The following is a 20,503-nucleotide window of genomic DNA, read 5'->3' on the forward strand; positions in this document are numbered from 1 at the left end:
AAAAATTCAGGCTCAACCAGGAGCTCGACAACATTCACTCACCACAATTCACTGCCATATACTGACCAATTCTCTTTTGCATTCCCTTCCTTTTTTCTCTCTTGAATGCAAGTTGTGGCCAAAACATTCTAAAGGCAACTCAGAAGTTCATAATTTTAGGAAACGCACACATTGACAACAGCCACTGACAATGGAACTTAAAAGTAGCTTGATTTTTGATAGACTGACTCTCAGAACATGAGGACTACAGTATTCCCATGCTTCTTCCTATCACCTGTGCAAAATAATATACAGTAATTTTAAATGGTTGTTATTAAAATTAATATATTGTTTTGCATCCGTAAGAAGCGAACTTTTAAGAAGAAGCTATTACAGGATATCTATGTTCTTCTTAAAGGTTCACATAACCACTTTTTGTAGATGCAAAATAATCTAACACAGTTATTTTTAGTCGTGTTTATTTTATCTGCGACATTTCATCCTGGTTTCCCCCAACTTTTTTAAGAAAAAAAATAAAATAAAAACCACTAAAAATAACTATGTTAGATTGTTTTGCATCTATTACAGGGTGGCTACTCACTGGGAATTCCTTGTATTACATGAATTATGCATGAATTATTGGTACTGGGAAGTAAGTGTGAATTCTACATTGAACTTTTCTCCGTAGACGTAAAAAATTGTAACTTTCATTAATCCAAATCCCATTGAATTTGTACGTATTTACTGATGCCCTGACTGAACTTTTTCACAGTCTAGAATTTTTTTTATCAAGGAAGGAAAAGAAAAGAAAGCTGCGTGGAAAATAAAATAGAATTCTCTCCCCTGTTACGACAACATCAGGAGAATATGTGGCAAAAATTATTGACGTTATTCGGAATGATCACTGGGTCAGCATTCGAATGAGAGCAGTGATTTCTTCGATTTCAACAGGAATTTGAGGTTAATAAGTTGCTAGAGTTTCATTTTTGCCATTTTACGGCAACAGAATTGAGGACCTACATCTTCAAGCACTGCTCACAGACTAACTATGAGTGACAGCGACCCGGGGCTTGAAGGTTTATTTCCCGTGCATGCACTCCCCACTGCTGCACGTATACTTCCGACAGGGTTGCCTGTCTCGTTTTTCTTTTACCAGGTTTGATACCTGGTGCAGGCACATGGCACAGTGGTTCGGATCCCACTTTAAACTGTAGGTCCAGTCCCGATTAGTGGACTTAAAACCACAAATCAATCAAAACAATCTTTTTTCTTTTAGCCAGACCTCATTCTAATGTTGTCCCAGGTTCGATTCCCGGTGGAGGCACATAGTGGTTCGGATCCCACTTTAAACTGTAGGTCCAGTCCCGATTAGCCATCCTGTGCATAAAGTGGACTTAAAACAACAAATCAATCCAATCCAATCGTTCTAATGTTGATGTAGTGTTTGTCAACTGCTTTGTTGGCATTTTACTTCAATTTCCGAAACTCGACTTTGCATAAAATTAAGTGAGTGAATATGTTGATGTGCAATTTGGCTCGTAATATTTTTTCATCCCATCTATATATTGAGGCACACAGAACCTGCAGTTAACTCAAATTTTCGGTAGATTTTTTAACTTATTATATGTAACAGATTTAACTTTCTCGCCAAATAACATTTGTATATTATTTTTCAGCACAATGGTAAATTATATCTCACTGTGAGAAGTATTTTGGAATTAGAACCTCATCTGCGAGAGGCATATGGTGAATATTTGCAGAACTGCCCTCTGTGTAATCAGCTGGTGTTTCAGGTATGAGAATTTGAAATTTAAATTATTACACATAGTTTATTGACTTGAATCTTATAAATTCCTTTTAACAAAGATAAGCTTACAAGTACGCTTGGTTCCAATTGATCTGGAGGAGTCATTCAAAATAATGTAGGAGTCGCATAAAAACACAGTTTTTCATTGCGACATTTTAGGAGAACACACACTCCCTTCATCATTTATTTTTAGTTTGATTAAAGATACAGTTATAACAATGGTTTAAGAAATTAAAAGAATATATGTTGTCAGTGTTACGTTGTTGTAATATAACAGTCTGTTTCATTATTATTTTAGATAAAAAAAATCTTGTGTCACAACGAAGAACTGTGTTTTTATGCTTGTGATAACTAGGGCCCGGGACTTTATGTTTTATAAAACAGTAAAAAGTCATATAAATTGGAAAATATGTCATGAAAAATTACAAATATGTCGGAAAAATGCAGAAATATTTCCAGTAAAGCCAAAAATATGCACAACAGTACTCTCGAATTTCTCCCATACCCAATAGAGTAGAGTAGGGGCTGTAATGTACCTAATGTTATTTTTACTGATTACTCTTATAACACAGGTTAGTGCTCGTTTTGCAATATGTCCATAAAAATAAGTGGGCATTAAAGGCCGCAAATGTCGGCATCTCCGTCAGCGCTCCCGATCTCTCGGCTGAAGATCGAAATGAACGCACGGTACATTTAGATATACTGATTATAATGTGCCCATATTGGAAAATTGGCTGAAGGCATTCATAAAATATTTACGAACATATATATGAATTATTAACTGTAAAAATAAGTAAAACTATAATAAACATGAGACAATATATTAGCCATAATATAACAATGTTTGTCAAATAATAATAATATGACACAGCAAAGTTATGGCCAACTCGGGGGTCATTACATTCTCCTCATTGTACACACAATTGAGTAGTCTATCAATTTACACCCCTTTGTATATTGTTACCATTTATTATACAGAATAATGTCAAAAAATATTTGTTTCACTGCTGTTTGTTTATATGTTCCCAGGTTCGATGCTTGGTGGTTCAGATCCCACTTTAAACTATCTGTGCATAAAAGTTGGCTTAAAACAAAAACTCTTAACCCTACATATATCAAATTATTTAGCTGTACATGCATTTCTTAACACTTTCATGCAAAAATCCTTCCCTCTTGAATTTTTGAGTTTTTCAAAATGATGCCCTGGAGGCTGCAAATGGTGCTTTTTGTAGACTTTCTCAGCCCAGTGGATAGGAACCTGACCTCTTCCAGGTTTCCTGCTGGGGTCTCCTGGAGACCCTGGGGTCTCCTGGAGACCCTGGACATGTTCTTGCATAACCCCCCCCCCCCCCAGTCATGTGGTGCGCCCATTTTCGTTTGCCAATCAACAAATCAACATAGGGGGTGGGGAGAAAATGCCAAAAAAATAAACTGAAAAAATGGACACTGTATTTGGATCTGAATCCTCCAGATTTCTTTCTCTTCCCACGCCTCAAAATCGCTTTGAAAGGTCAGAGATTTGAGGATATTCCGGACATCCAACGGAACGTGACGAGGGTCTTGAACACCATCCCGAAAGAAGACTTTTCTAAAAGTTTCCAGGACATGTACAGCCGTTCTCAATGGTGCATAGCCATGGGAGGGGACTACTTCGAAGGACAGTAAGATAGGTTTCATTAAGAATTCATCTACTTTCGATATTCAGGATCATTCACCGAACTTTATTGTCAGAGGTTGTATTTTTGAAACATAGTGTTTAGCTAAATAATCATAAAAAAAACACTTCCACTCGTAAATCTCTTGTCCAGTTGGCTTTTTTTTTTTAGTAGCAGCGCCCATTCTGACAGCATTGAAATAATACATGCATGAACCATGCTTACATATCCTGTTTATTTAAGTCGATGAATTTCAATGACCTCTGTTACCATCCACATCAGAACTTGTAGCAGTCTGTGCTGTTAAACCGGTCCCCACTTCAGTTTCAGCACAGACCAAAACCCATGGAACAAGTTCTGATGTGGATGGTGTCATTGGTCACTAAAATTAATTAACTAAACTTTTAGTGTATGATCAGAAAAAGTTATTGCAAACTACACATGATATTTCAATTGTCTTTTTTGTTCATTAGTACACACATTGTTACTATTATTAACAAGCTGAGTTTGAGAAGGTCCTTTGTTTCCCTCTGAGAATTATTGGATAGGTCTTATAAAATCAACTAGAACTCCTTAATGACTGCTTTTTTCTGATACAAAAGCAACACAAAATTAAGGCTTTAAAAAATGTGTACTTTCCTTTTTTTAAGTGATCTTTTGTCATGCTTCCATCCAAATTTTGCCCATCCAACGTCCCTGGGTTTGATTCTCGGTGGAGGTACATAGTGGTTTGGATCCCACTTAAAACTGTAGGGCCAGTCTAGATTAGCCTTACTGTGCATAAAGTGGAGTTAAAACACCAATCCAATGTCCATATGGCCACTGCTACAAGTGAAATTCCAGATTTTTTCTGAAGCTGGTAACACTGCTGTTCTTATACATTATTATTATTCCTCCCATATATAAAACTATGACTTGTGTTTTTGTTCATAAAAGTAGTAGATGGCGGAGTGGTTAGCACATCGCGCTACAACACCAGGGTTCCCAGGTTCGAATCGTGGCCTAGGCATGGATGTTTGTGAGTGCCCATTCATCAATTTCATCATATCATCCCCATCTTTGCAATTAGTCAAAAGTGGCATAAAGCAAAGTAAAATAAAGCAAATTAATCGATTAATCATAAAAGCAGTAACAAAAAGGTAGAATTTGCAGGTCTGTAATTGTGTGCATTGGTGTGCCTATATTTGATGATACTGACAAAGTATGATTAATCTGCCCCATTCATAATAATAATAATAGAGGCCACTGTGAAATAAATTTTAAATAGTCATACTTCTGGTTTGAATACAAGCATCTGAAAGGAGAGGTCATAAGCACAAAACTTTAATATAGTTTTTAAACATTTCCTTTTTTTTATTTTTTTTTTTATTAATTACTCTTTTTCTGTATAGAGAACATGCAAGTAAGGGAAACGCATGTCAAAAAGTTTTGATGTTTTATATGTTAATGTTTCAAAAAATTGAATGTAATATGAATTTGTAATGAAATACAATTTGAAACTTTTCAAGTTTCAATACCAAAATAACAAGTTCTCTTCACCAAAATGAGAAACATTCAAAAAGTGTCTAGTTTTCTTTACGAAAATGAATGAGAAAAATTACGAGTTCGAATCACTACCTTCACTTAAGACGAAGATTAAACTCGCCATCCAGGGGAGATGGCAGAACAAGTTCCACCATTACCGCTCGCCTTCGCACAGTCTTGCTCCAGCTATCGAAGAGAGACCTCTTCGAGAGGTTGCAGAGACGTTAACTGAGGATAAGCACGCTCGAACGTAGGCTTTGTGTTGCCTTATTGACTGTGGTCCTAGAGCACGCTACAGGATTTGTGCCTGTGTGAAACTGTGCTTACATAGGACGTGAATCTATGCGACCATCATTCATCCCCATCGTAGCAATCAGACAAGACTGGCAGAAGATTCCTCCATCGTGACTTCATCACCATCTCATCACCCACACTCGTAGCGATTAACCCAGGCTTTATTCAGGTATTATTATTATAACTTATTTCATTTTTTTTACACTTTGGAGGCACAAGTGGTTCGGATAAAGTGGACTTAGGACAATTCAATCATCATCAACCACTGTCGTTGCGATTAACAATTATCATCACTGTTACATATATCTCATTTCTTTAATTTTAACGAAACCAAAATATTCACTACAAAAACAAGAAGCAAAGATGGTTTAAATAAAATTCCATAGTTCATTTTTAAAAAAAAGAAAAATACTTTTATTTAATACAATAACAATAGAAAAAATAAGACAATCAAAATAAATTTCCAAATCTTATAAAAAAAATAACAATAGAAAACACACAGATATTTACAAATCAAAGAAGACAAATTATACAATACAAGAAACAATGAATATAAAATAATAATCGTAGATAATAATCAATAAAAAATAAACACAATTGAACACACAAGAATATTATTTAAAAAAATATTAACACTTCGATGGTACAAATGAATCAGCAAAAAAATAACAACAACAATAATAATAATTAAACTAAAAAATTTACAAATCTGCCCCTCCTCTTCGTCAATCCTCACCCACCCCCAGGAAAGCACCATCAGTCTCTCGCATTCTTTCGTCCCCCGCTTCTTTGAATATCTTGAATTAGATGTTGGCCCATCCTGACGATGCTCCCCCGGCAGCTGCCAACCTTACAGTTGAGGCGCCAACCAGGATTTTGGATTGTTCTCATCCCCTCAGAGGCAAAGTAATCCTGCATCTGCTTCTTGGAGTAGGAGTGCCTCGTCGAGTGTTGGGGAACTGTTGTTGATTCCTTGCCACACTCTGGGCAGATCTTCTGCAAAATACAAAGAGGGAAGACAAAGGCATGAGTTTAACACCGACATGCAGAGATTTATCGATTTACAATTAAATACAGGCACAGAACAAACATTTGAATTTCTACAAATTACCCACCTTGCACCTTACATTGTTGTTCTTCTTTTCCAGTGCGGGTAGAGGTGAGGGTGCCGGAGCCTCAAGCTGTTGTTGCATTTGGTGTGGCTGCTGTGTTTCTTGTCACTGCAAAGACAAAAATGAAAGAAAAAATAGCTGTAGAAACGGCAACAACAATTTAGAAGATTGCACACACGAAAATACACGTGAAACATCTTCGTCACCTGATTGAACTTACAATGCCTCGAGCTGCTCCACCAACATGGTCTCTGGTTTGGGGATTTGAAGCTGCCTTTCATTCTTCTCCAGCTCAACCAAAGCCCCGTTAATGGTGTCTAAGAAGGCTAGGTCCTCGATGATGAGGCCTCCAAGGACCGGTGTTGAAAGGGTTGCCGTCGGCAGCATAGCATCGTTCCTGTTGGAGAAAAATGGCCTTTCGTTTAATGACAAGACATCGTTATGCATGTCGCACAAAATAACACAACAAACAACACATTTTAAAAACCACACACTCGCCTGAAATCCATCTGGAGATTTTGATTTCTGGCTTCCTTTCAGCTTCAAGTTAAGCAATACAATGAAGGGAAGAAGATAGGGTTGCCCAAGGAAGATTTCCAGTTCGAATTTAAATTACGAGGTCATTTATTGGTCAGTCAAGCAGATTTACGCGACTGACTGGCCGAAGAAGAAGAAGAAGGGTGGGGGGAGAAATGTAGCTGGTCCCTCAAAGCAGGTACCCGAGAACCATGCAAGACCAGTTTCCCCCACCATCGAATGTCGAGAGTGTCCCTTGCTGTGGGGTCCATGCAGAAAAATGCCTATTTGTCAACTTAAAATGAAAGATATCGCTAACCCCTAAGCCAGGGTGAAAGGGGAAGGACCCAGGAAGATAACGTGAAGGTATCATAACCAGGAGGTTGAGGGTTCGAATCACGGGAAAAGTTTGATTCTCGATTTGAAATTGGGCGAAAATGCTAAATTTACACTATTTTTAAAAGTGAATAAAATATAAACGTGTGGAAGAAAAGTTTCAAATATTGAAAATCATATTACATTCGATGTTCTGAAACATAACATATGAAAACTTTGTAAGTTAATGAATTATCATTGCCCTATTTAATAAAGACGTAACATTTGTACTTTGCCATGTATATTTATTTATACATAATTTTATTCAAAATGTTTTTTTGGGTTTGCGATTCTTCAAATTTATGTCTGAATTTTTCATGTAACAGTTTCTGTACCAGCAGTAGAGGAATAATTATTTTTTTTATTGCCAGGGTCTTTCATGTGCGTTCTGTGGAATTAAAAGTCACAAACACTGCCTAGAAAAGTACTTCCAGAGGCGTTCCCAACCAATGTGTCCTGATTGTCATAAAGATTGGCCAAATGCAGAAGAATTGATGAGAGTTCCTGAGGAAGATGGGCCATCACCATCAATTAGACCAAGGCGATAAAGTTCCTTCATTGTTTTGATGAGTTCTATTTTGAAGTGCATTGTTATTCTTCATTTTTTACTTGTTTCTATTGTATATGTTGCTCTTAAAATCCCACAGCATTTTCTAACCTCGTATGTGTGTGATAAAGTTTTTGTATTCAGTAATGCAATTTACAATGTACCTGAAGTAATTTCAATAAAACATACGTCTGTAGACTTAATTTCTTATGTAAATGCAAATCCACATTAGATGTACATTTGAACCATGATTTTATGTTCCTGAATTTAACATTTTCCAGCATTATAAATTTAGATGCTCCCAACATAGCAAAATGTTATAATTCTCAATTTTACATTTTCACACATTTTAAGCTTTTCTGGATTGGTTCCCTGAAAAAACGTAAAATCCATGTTTTACTGTGTATCTATCAATTCCAATGCTTCACTGCCACCATCCACAAAATACTATTTCACAATCTATTAATTGCGAGTTTATAGCAAATTTAGCATACTCATTTACAGGAGTTGGTTTACTAGTTGTTCCAAATCCAGTGCTATCAGTTTATTTTCTTTAAAACTTGTTGCCAAAGGTAGTTAGCCTCTTCTTGATCTATGAAGGGTGGAAAATTGAATTGAGCTTTAAAGTTTTAATTGAACATGACCACTCATATCTGATGATGGGAACCCTGTTGGTCAGCATTTTAATATTTTATTAACATGGAAACAAGGCAAAATTTATTGTAATAAAAATAATCACTAAAAACTTAACTTTCCATCCTTTAACAGGGTCTTCTTCAGATGAGGATTCACAATAATAATTTATTTATATCTGAATTCTTCTTCACCTGAAGAAGACCCTGTTAGAGGGTGGAAACATTACGTTTTTAGTGATTACTTTTATTACAAGAAATTTTGCCCTGGTCAGTATTTTAATGTTTTATTACACATATCTATAAAATTTTCCTAAAAATCCAATTCTCAAATCCAATTTTGTATTTTTTTAAAAATTATATACAACTTAAAAACAAGCAAAGATAACTAGTAAAACATTATAAATGATTTTTAGATACCAATAGTTCGTTGATCAAGTATCGAAAGCAAGCATTTTGAGCAGAACTAAATAAGCAATATACACATCAAATGTTCTACTGCAAATGCGAAATAACCTGACCCAACCTAGCCCAGAAGCCACTGCCAAGGTTTTCCAGTTTAACAACATTTCGTATTCGTATTCACTGTTAGTTATGTGAAACTTTAAAGTAGTGTGTTCATAGGTACTGAGAAATGTTGGAGAAAGAAAACAGGCCAATCACCAGCCTGTGGGAAAAGTGAGATTGAAAGAGTACTCCAGCTGGGTATTTACAATTGCATTTTGCATAATTTTAGAAATACGGATATGAGATGATGTTAAACTAAAAGATATAAACATTGGCTGTCATTCTTCAAGCTGCATACTGAGTACAAGTGGTCTTCGTGGTGTAGTGGCAGCATGCTAGACTTGTGAGACAGAGATTGTAAGATCGATGGAAGGCTAATGACAGAACTGGAAGAGAAGCAGCAGTGGCTGCTCCTTAGGCGGCAAATTGTGCAAATACCACATATATCTGAACTCGCATTGTAAGTGTAGTGAATAATACTTTTACAATGTAATAAAAAAAAAGATAAAGTGTTCCCCTGTGCTTAGCACCACGCCATGAAGGTGTATAGGGGGTGTGGGGGTAAGGCCCCACACTTTCTTGATCCGGTCGTGTGTAGGGGTGATGTGATCAACATCATGCCCCTGACCACCTTTACCCCCCAGGGTTTCCCCCAGGTACCCATATTATTCGACGCTGGCTGGGCACCGCTTCCAACGTTAGAAAAGTTGAACCGGCCGGGGATCGAACCCGGGACCTTGAGCATGGTAGTCAGACGCGTTACAGACTTAGCCACCGTGGCTCAGTAATACAATGTAATACAAAGCAAATTACTTGGCGAGCATTTTCTGCACAAAATGAATGAACATCTCTCCTTGTGGTGCTGCACTCGGCTTCTGCCACTTCAAGGGGGCATTCTTTTACATGCATTTCGGGCATTCTCATACATGGCTTTTCTTCTATTCCAGTGTATATGGGCAGTAACTTGTTGCAGACTGATTGCCATCACCTCGACCTCACAGTATGCTAGTACCTTACAGGAAGGTAAAGGCTTCTGGCAGAGTGGGCAGTGTCAAGCTAGGAATTCCAGCTTCGAACCCTGGTCAAGGCATGTACTTATCTTTGTGATTGTCCTGTTCATCCTCGTAGTTTTGATTGGACCATTAGGTACATAAATGATGTAAAATAGAATTGGATGGAAACAGCTAGATAAACATATTACTTTTGATGTTCCTTTCAATCAAGTCATCTGAAGTTTGAGACTCCGTGGAGGCACATAGTTGTTCGAATCCCACTTTAAACAGAAAATCCAGTCCAGATTAAAAACAAGTTTCAAATTTTGAAGTATGGTTTGATATTTTCTGAATATTTTACTTTGCTTTATTTTACTTTGCTTTTTGTTCCACTTTTTGCTCATTTGCGAAGATGGGGATGAGTGATGATATGATGGACACTCGCAAACATCTATGCCAAGGCCAGGATTTGTACCTGGGACCCCTGGTGTCGTAGCGTGATGTGCTAACCACTCCACCACAGGGGCCGGCAATAGCATAATATAATCAAAACTTTCATTTCTAAGTTCAGTATTGGCATATCGTTACATATTATTTTTAATGTATATGAAATTATCTCCAGAACTGTAAATAATATATGGTTAAGATCTCATGGAAAACAAGCTAATTTGCTCCAAGTAGGCTTTAAAAAGCTTTTAATCCGTGGAAGGTTAATAGCAAGCACCAATGTTAAAAACAGGTGGCCACGTGTCTGACAGAAATGCTGGAATGGACTTTGACCTACATGACCAACATTCTGATCTAAAAATAGCACTAAACTGTTTGTCTTGTCCATACCTATCTTTTGATATGTTACATACTATATTCGGATGACTGTGATTTGACCTTTATGGGTCACAATATCACCTTGAAATGACTTTCAAGGTCAAAATTTTTAGTGCCTGACCTATGGCTGACTGATCTAGCATGAATGCCAATTATTAACACTCCATGCAGGTAAAATATTTTTTAAAGCATTTTTGTATCTTGGCTGGCCTACTATCACTGAAAGCATTTAATTGCCAACTTCTTTTCCACATTGGGATGACATTGGTAGGCTAACGAGGCTCTGGCACCTGTGATCAGAGCAAGTATAATCCTCTGCAGAAGTGCATTTTGTGTTGACTCCATTATGTTTGTGATTGTCCATTATTTCATTTCATCTCATCCCCTTGCGCGATTAGTAAACAATTACAGAAAAGCAACATTAAATAAACAAAAATAATCAACCAACACTCATAAAAACACATTACAATAAGATGTAATTTCAATTTAAAATTAATTAAAAATTATATAAAACAAAAATTTTATGTTTCATATAGTAGAGAACATTTTTTTTTGGATTAAATGTGACAGTTCTCAATGTTCTTTACATCATAATTCAAAATGTCGATGTTACGTGGCGTGGAAAGTAAGCAACACACCTACATCTATGTGGTATTTCTAGTTGTGAAAGACAGAAAGTGATTCTCTCTTCAATTGTACAAATTGCTTGTTTTAATACTTAATGGAATCTCTGAACAAGAAAATCAATTCTGGTCAAAAACTGTGGTCTCTGTGAGCTAAAAGTGGATAAACATCATAGAAATGCTTCTCCCATGTATTCAATATTTATAACAATATTGTGTACTGATATTAGTGGTAATTTGTGAGTGTTTTAGGGCCATTTCTCAAAAAATATAACTGTGTGCCAATGCAAACAATGGTTGATATATTGAATACTGAAACCAGTTATATTTTTAATATGGACAATATTACTTTTCTCATTTTTTCATATTATGTTGAGCATGTATTGATTATGCTGTGTATCAGTTTTCATTGTGGTAAAACCTGGGAGATACTATCAAACAATTACCCGAAGTGAAGTGTCTTTTTCACCACAAAATATTACATTATTTAAAGATTTTTCTACTTTCTGAATAGCTAATAGTGGTAATACAGTATACTAATTTCCTGTTAGGACTGTCCTCCTCTCCAACAATACCTAAATCATCACAATACTCCACATATGTTTCCGAGATATGACATGTTTTGTTACATGGTGCGTTCGTTTGTCCACCCAATTTCTGAAAATGTTCAAATTTTCAAAAATTTTTGTTGGACAAGTTTAATATTACATATTTGTCACTATGGACTATCAGTAAAAAAAAAAAATCTATAACTATGAAGCAACATTTTGTATTTCAATCGGGTGATTTCACATAATGACCCAGATATAAAATGCCACTTTGGTGTTAATATGGTGAACAAAATCTTAAGTTTGATTTAAAAATCCTAAGGTTCTCTAACTTCATGGAGTCTTGTAGAACTGTGTGCAGAAAATTTATGTTTAAAATGAATGTTGGATAGAGAAACTCTTGTTCTTAGTAAATCTCTCCAAGTACAGGGCTACCACAGAAAGACCATGTTCCTTTAACAATATATATAGGGTGATCGAAAAGTTCCCGAACCCAAACTTCAATTTTTTTTTTCGCCGGTCCTTATTACGATAATGTCAAAATTTCTGTGGAAGCTGGTTTGCGAGGGTCTTGGCTGTACACGACACAAGAGATGGCGCTGGGGAGTGGCGCTAGCAGTCGTGGCGAGGAAATGAACTATGAGCAGTGATGGTAACAAAATAATCAGGTAAACCAAACCAACAGTTAATCTAAACTGTGAAAGTAAGGAACAAGTGAACCTTACCTGCGTGATCGTGTAGATCTTTCTCATTGGATATCTGGGTGGATGTAGGCACATCACAAGAGATGCTGAAAGTGTCCCCCATGCTGCAGCATGCGTATGCGACTGCACATGTTTCGTGCTACGTGATGCAGAATAGGCACATTAATTGCAGTAATGCACTGGGCAATGTTGGTTTTCAGGGTATCTAAATCGTTGGGATTATTTTCGTACACTTTCCCCTTGAAATAACCCCACAAGAAAAAATTGGGTGAGGTTAAATCAGGTGATCTTGCCGGCCAAAGCCCTGATGAAATCAGGCGGTCATCAAAAAATTCACGCAGAAATGCCATGGTGGCATTGGACGTATGGCATGTTGCCCCGTCTTGTTGTAACCACACATCTCGTTCAGCGGCGTCCAAAAGTGCGATAAACTGCTGTATAATGTCCTGGTACACAATAGAGTTCACTCGGTTTTAAAAAAAAAATCGGTCCAATAATTCGTGATCTGGACACAGCACACCAGACACCAATTTTCTGCGAGTGGAGGGGGACCTCGTGGAAGATTTGTGGATTTTCTGTAGACTTAAAACAACAAAACACACGCTCCTCCACCGACAAACTCATCCTTGCAACTGGCGTGATTATTTTGTTACCAGCACTGCTCGTAGTTCATTTCCTCGCCACGACTGCTAGTGCCACTCCTCAGCGCCATGTCTTGTGTCGTGTACAGCCAAGATCCTCGCAAACCAGCTTCCACAGAAATTATTACATTATCATCATTCCGACCGGTGAAATTATTTTTTGAAATTTGGGTTCGGTGACTTTTCGATCGCAGTGTATAACAGTTTCTCTGCTGGCAATCAGTTCCTGCCAACATAAGTTCTCAGACTATACTCAACAATTTTAATTACATCAATTAGTGTCCATCCCTCTAAGACCAAGTGCCTGCCAAGTAGCTTTATTCGCCCTTGAAATTACCGTAGAGCCTGATTTGATGTGTCACATCACACCCTTTATATTGAAAATTTTTTGGTTGAATTCAATATGGCAGCCAACAATATGCCGGACCTCTGCTTGACAAACACAATTATTTTTCCCCCTGGACCTAACCTGTTTATTTCATGACCAATTATAGCCAGGATGACTCCTTTACATTTTATAAGGGATGTTAAGGGAATTGTGACTCACCATAGAACATTGTAATGAGGCTTTCATCAGTCAGACAGTTACACATATTATTTTGTATCTCTTGATCCCACTGGAGTCCTGGTTTGATTTTTCAATATGGTTTAGAGTATGGCATGGGGTGCCAAATATATTTTTTCACGATTTTTGGATTTTTTTTTTTTTAGATTTTCAAGGTCAATATTTTCTTCTTCTCCAAAGGTAGGAAAGCTTGTTCAATTCCCTGTACAATGAACTTTATTTGAACTTCCTAGACGAAATAGAAGCAGAGTTACAGCTCTTTTAGGGTAGCTGAACGGGCTCAGAAAGGGTAATTTCTTCGAACTTTGACCTTGAATAAATTGACAATTACAAGATGCACGAAACTCAAAATTTTCAGTTAGTACCTTCCATGCATAGTTTCAACTCACCTAATTTCACGAAAATCTGAGATGGTCAGGTTGTGGGCTGTGTTGATTTCATATGGAATGACTCTACTGCATGGTGTCCTGCACCTGGAACAATAATATTTATTTTGTTTTTCTTGAAGGTACCACATTAAAAAAAAACTCAAATAAAACATGTTAATACTTTACGAAACTAACCCTAAATAATTTAGGGACACTCTCATATTCTCAATCTGGCCCCAGATACCCATTGATTTGAGGCTGGGTGAGCCCCGGAGCTGCTTTATGCAGGAATAAAGCTAGAAAAATTTCGACCCTAGATCACCCACCCTGGGAATCAAACTGTCTCCTACCGACTACACCACTGTGGCTCTCAGGGTTACTTTGTACACTTCTCCAAAAGTTACTTGACTGCCCTGAAAGTTTTCTAAGTCCAGAAATAGTTAATTTGGCAACACAGCTCTTGAGAACGTGCAGACAGTAGCCAACTCTACTAGGCGAGAAACCCTGTGGTGAAAAATTATTTTTAATAATATGAAGTCAGAAACTATAATTGCTCAACATATTAATAGAGAACAATACGGAAAACTCAAGTATGAGGAATAATTTAAAACCAGGTGGCGAAATGTATAAATCATTCACCTCCTTTGAGAATGAACTTCCACGATCCAGCAACTGAAAATACATTTGTGTTTGGCGTACATAAGATTCTTTAATATTGGTGACTAATTTTATTTTAAAAGCACAGATTAAAGCGATAACAGATGGTAGCAAGGGAATCTCAAAGAAGGGTTCACACAACGTGTCTTAAGTTTGAAGTAGGAAAAATAAATTTATCATAATTAATTATTTAATACATCGCCAAAGTTGAAAATGATAGTTGTGCTTTTCCAATGACAATATATTCGTTTCTTGACGAACTTGCTAAAAGGACCATGCCAGGAAATTTAAATCTACAAGTTACACTAGCAAATGCATTTAAAATTCACGAAACAACAAGGAGAAAAATAAGCCATAAAATTAAGTAACATGTAACAAGGGCAAAAACTACCGAAACTGACTTAAAAGCCAAACGAAGGCCGACAAATGCAAAGAAATAATGCTTTCTGGTTCTAGCTGAAGGCAAATGGATTTATAGTCGGTTTAGCATTGTTGTGTAGGCTCAGAAAAGAAGATGATTCTTCATCAACTTCCGAGCCATAGTCAGCACATGTCTTGTAGGACCAAATACTATCTGTTGGAATACAAGAACAATTTACGTATTTTTTGATCCAAATTGATGAATGTTAGTGCCAGATAGAAGAAACGAATACGTTGAGCTGATGGAAACTTTCGTCAATTTCAACACTGAATTATTTTTTGCGAACATTTTGAAACAAAATCATTCAACTTCATTACTAAACTCCATACTCAATGTGTCTACACAAGACAGACACATACACACTACACAGCACAACTACTACACAAGACAAACACAAATACACTAGACAGCACAACTACTACCCAAGACGCACAGAAACAGTCAATATATTAACTTTAACATAGTTCTTTACATAACAAATAACTGATAAACAAAAATATATAAAAAATAAAACATGAACTCATTAGAATAAATATATAATGGAAAACATAACAAAATGATAGAACATTCAACGTGTCAGAAGAACATAATATGTAACATTTCACACACAAACACATTATTATAGACAAAGATCACCAGATCGCACACAAAACGCACAGAGAATAAAGAAATAATTATTTCTAAGGTCAAGAGACAACACAAAACAGACAAAAACACACTAGACAGCACAACTACTACACAAGACAAACACAAAAAACACTAGACAGCACCAGTGGCGTACGCAAGGGGGGGGGGGGTTACCGGGTTTAAACCCCCCCCTTGAGCTTTTGAAATATTATGGAAAATGCTGTAGAAAAAATTAAAAATGGCTAGTTTATCACAGTCAAAGATCTGCGACAGTAATAATAATAATAATAATAATAATTTGAATTATTATTCCCATGCAGCATGAACTTTTCTAACGATGGAAGCGGCCCCGGTGCCCACCCAGCGTCGAATAACATGGGTACCTGGGGGGTAAAGACGGTCAGGGGCATGATGCTGATCACATCACCCCCACTCACGACCGGATCAAGAAAGTGTGGGGCGTTACCCCCATATCCCCTATACGCCTTCATGGCGTGGTGCAATGCACAGGGGAGCACTTTACCTTTTTTTATGCAGCATGAAGAAAAACACAACATTCCAAACACTATCTAAGCGGCCGCAAAGTTCAATTTTGCAATTTTTTTTGCAAAAAGTCGCGCAGTGACTCTCGCGAGAATTGTGAAAATTCCTTGCTTCGTTCTTATTGCAAACGTTCTTCCCGGTACTGATTTCACATCCCCTTGTGAACTCTCAAGTGATGCTGAGTCTACATCCACATCATTAAATAATGTTGAAGAAGTGCTTTGTGAATCACCTAGAAGTGATAAATGTGTTGGAATGTCTATAAACTTACTTTTCAACGAAAACATAGACTCAGTGGAATTTAGCAACATGTATTCTTGCGCTTCATCATCATACTGGGCGAATTCCATAGGTAAAGGTAATGTAAATTCCCCCGTGCATATAGCACCGTGCCATGAAGGCACACATAGTAGTGTGGTGGGCCCCAAAGATTCTCGATCTCGAACTTTTTTGCAGGTGATGTGATCAGCACCATGCTCCGGCAGCCTTCACCCCCCAAGGTTGCTCTCAGGTACCCATTGCTATGAGGCTGGGTGCGGAGACAAGGCTGGATAAATTCCAACCAATTCTGGGAATCGAACCCGGATATCCCACGAAGTTGTCAGACTAGACCAGCGTGGCTCCTTGAATGAGTTTCATATTTCGATTATTTCAATAAATTTAATATATTTGCTTGTTTTTATGGATTTTCTTCACACTTAAAATGTCTCACTTATCATATACAAACAACCGTTGAAACAAAAGAAATGTAATTTTGTTCTATTTCTTTCATAAATAACAGCTGCATTAGTAGTAATTATTAGTAGTAATTAAACTAATTAATTAATTAATTATAAGAATTGTTAATTAATTTATTATTATTATTATTATTAATAATAATTAAAGTATAATGAAACAATGGTAATGTGAATTTGTAGAAAGTTTTCGAAATAACACCCCCCTTGATGAAATCCTGCATACGCTACTGGACAGCACAACTACTACACAAGGCAAAAACAAACACACTAGACAGCACAACTACTACACAAGACAAAACAAACACAACACAACTACTACCCAAGACAAAACACAACACAACTACTACACAACACACACACAAGCACACAACAACTACTACACAAGACAAACACAAACACACCACAGCTACTACACAAGACAAACACAAACACACCACACTACTACACAAAACAAACACAAATACACCACAACTACTACACAAGACAAAAAACACACTAGACAGCACAACTACTACACAACACACATGGACACACAGATGCAAACAAACATTGATTTCTAAAGAGACGATACAACACAAAAAACACAAACTCAATATACAGTTCAACTACGTATACAACACAGAGAAACAAACATTGGTTTCTAAGGACATAAAACAACACAAATAAAGCAGATATACAGCCTTACAGAACAACTTCTAAGGGTAACAGACTCACAAGTATATCAATCTAAAAGAACATCAAAAACATTAACAAAATTATCCAGGAACAAGATAAAAAAAACAATAAGGAGATGAGACAGCACACACAAAACAAAATGCATAAAATAAAATCAAAATACAGGCACACCACACACCTATACTCACTTCATCCTGGGAACCTCTGGAACCAGCAGAAGGAAGCAAACAAAAACAACTCTAAACAGACACCACATGTACCACAGCTACCATCCATGGACAGGTGTTTGTGAACACACACCCACACACAGAGAGAGAGATAGAGGGAGAGAAGGAAATAGAGCCAAGGAAAAAATGAGTGTGAGAGTGAAATAAATGATATAGAGAAAGTTACAGAAAAAGAGAGAAAGAGGAGAGAGAGGGAGAAAAATAAAAATCAACAAAAGGAAAACAGAAACATACATTTCTAAGAATAGGACACAACACAAATAAGAAGCTAACACAACGAGACGTTCAACTCCTACGTACAACACACACACAAATAAATCACCATGCAAGAACATTTCCATTCATAAGAACAAAATACAATGCAAAAAGACACAGCAGAATGGACAACACCTGGGAACACACACACATGCATAAAATTCAACATAGCAAAAACATGAAAACAACAAACGTAAACATTTAGAAATGAAAACAAATATAGATATGAGCAGTACTTAACAAGTACCCGATTTTTGCCCAGAAGACATGATATGGACATTTTGAATAATAGAGTTAGAAATGAGATGCTTCTAAGTTTTAATATAATCAATGTAATGACACCTTGGGTTAATTTCTGTACCATAAGAAATATTTATCCAATCTGTTTTTAGTAAATTCACTCATATGTACGAGGCGTATTTTTAAAGTAAGTACCGTTTTGAAATTCTGCCGCTGCAGCGCTGCGGTCGGTGTCCCGTGCATGCACACTGTGTACCTACATCTGTTGGCAAGCCACAGATGCTATTGCGGCAACAATCGATGGTGTATACATTTGCTTTTGCGTATTTAAAATGCCTCCGCCGATGAAGTGTGAAATACGCGCTGTTATTAGTTTTCTTAGTGCTAAAGGCGTGAAAGCAGTTGAAATTCACAGTCAGATTTGTGAAGTGTACGGACAAAACATTATGAGTGATGGAATGGTACGCAAATGGGTAACAGCTTTCAAAGATGGCCAAAAGAATGTTCATGACGAGGAACGGAGTGGGCGACCCTCAGTGATCACTGTCGATTTGGTGCAGAAAGTCGATGAAAAAGTGAAAGAGAACAGACGCTTCACGATTTCTTCATTATCAGAGGAGTTCTCTGAAGTTTCAAGAAGTGTTATCTACGAAATTGTTACCGAACGCTTAAACTATCGAAAATTGTGCTCACGATGGGTACCAAAAATGTTAAATAAGGTGCACAAAAGCAAACGTTAAGGTAGCGCCTTGACTTTTCTTGTCAAGATCTCATTGCATCATTTGGCTGGGAACAATTTGATCATCCTCCATACAGCCCCGATCTAGCACCCAGTGACTACCACGTGTTTCTGCAACTGAAGAAGCATCTCAAAGGTCAGCGCCACGATGACGACGATAGCCTCAAAACGGCCATGTTGCAGTGGCTGTCAACTCAGGCGGCAAACTTCTATGACGACGGAATACAAAAGCTTGTTGTTCGATATGATAAGTGCCTTAATATTGGTGGCAATTATGTGGAAAAGTAGATAAAAGTGTGGTCTTTCATGTAACAATAAAATTGTTACAAAAAGTTTACTTGTTTTTGTACATATCAAAACGGTACTTAATTAAAAAATATGCCTCGTACTATTAAATTAAAATATGATGGAGAGTGCAATGAAATAATGAAAATAATCTGTGGCATTTTTGAAGGTACCATCCCAGCATTCACCTTTGTAGATGAAGGAAAAACCACAGAAAAACCTTCGTCAGGATGACCAGCAATGGAGTTTGAACTGTTGATTTCTCAAATTTAAGTCTTCACGTAAATGAATAGTAAAAGCAACTAATTATAGGTTAAACATTTAAAAAAGATGTACTAGACTTTTTCCTTTTCCTTACCTTTCAATATAGTGATGAGAATGGTCTGTTGGGAATATGGACATTCTGTTGTGCTGATCCCAAGATTAGATGCAAGGGCAACATTGAAGCTCTTGGGTAAGCTGTAGTCCATTGGTTCAGATCCTGCCAAAATCTCAGATTTTGTTTCTGGAAGAAGAAGAAAAAGATATTACTGCCAGAAGTGAAACACGAATAGAAGTGACTACTGAAAGTCGTGCAGTGAAATAAGAAGATAGGTTTGATCCATTAGCGTCAACATTCACTCAAGCCTTGTTTTCATCTACAGGGTGGCCACAAATTAAGGGGGCACCTTTTGTATTAATTAAGCTAGTATTTATCTTTCCTTTCTATCATTCTTTACACGTATGTGTACCAATAACATGTAGTAGTTATGGTCCCGGATATAGGCCGATAAATCAATTGATTGGAAAAGATCGATGAAAGATCAATTGATGATAAAGAGCAGTGAACAAGCAAGCATTGTTTATTTTTGGATGGAGGCCAGAAATGGGCGGGGTTTGAGAT

The 20,503-nt window shown here is 37.0% G+C and overlaps 2 protein-coding genes across 2 annotated transcripts in view; one reads left to right on the forward strand and one right to left on the reverse strand.

Moving 5' to 3' along the window:
• Nse1 (SMC5-SMC6 complex component Non-SMC element 1) overlaps positions 1–8,007 on the forward strand; it is a 37,562-nt gene extending 29,555 nt beyond the window's left edge. The window contains exons 5-6 of the mRNA XM_083112949.1: positions 1,656–1,772; positions 7,634–8,007. Coding sequence (XP_082969075.1) covers positions 1,656–1,772; positions 7,634–7,810 — 294 coding nt within the window. The 3' untranslated portion in view covers positions 7,811–8,007. The remainder of the gene's footprint in view (positions 1–1,655; positions 1,773–7,633) is intronic.
• Positions 5,921–20,503, reverse strand: part of LOC145980002 (uncharacterized) — a 61,426-nt gene continuing 46,843 nt past the window's right edge. Inside the window, exons 5-10 of the mRNA XM_083112948.1 lie at positions 19,979–20,125; positions 18,063–18,078; positions 14,236–14,319; positions 6,592–6,768; positions 6,375–6,479; positions 5,921–6,255 (exon numbers count right to left, since the gene is read on the reverse strand). Coding sequence (XP_082969074.1) covers positions 6,383–6,479; positions 6,592–6,768; positions 14,236–14,319; positions 18,063–18,078; positions 19,979–20,125 — 521 coding nt within the window. The 3' untranslated portion in view covers positions 5,921–6,255; positions 6,375–6,382. The remainder of the gene's footprint in view (positions 6,256–6,374; positions 6,480–6,591; positions 6,769–14,235; positions 14,320–18,062; positions 18,079–19,978; positions 20,126–20,503) is intronic.

Source organism: Lepisma saccharinum, chromosome 27 (genome assembly GCF_977018435.1).
Source record: "Lepisma saccharinum chromosome 27, izLepSacc3.1, whole genome shotgun sequence".
Classification (NCBI taxonomy): domain Eukaryota; kingdom Metazoa; phylum Arthropoda; class Insecta; order Zygentoma; family Lepismatidae; genus Lepisma; species Lepisma saccharinum.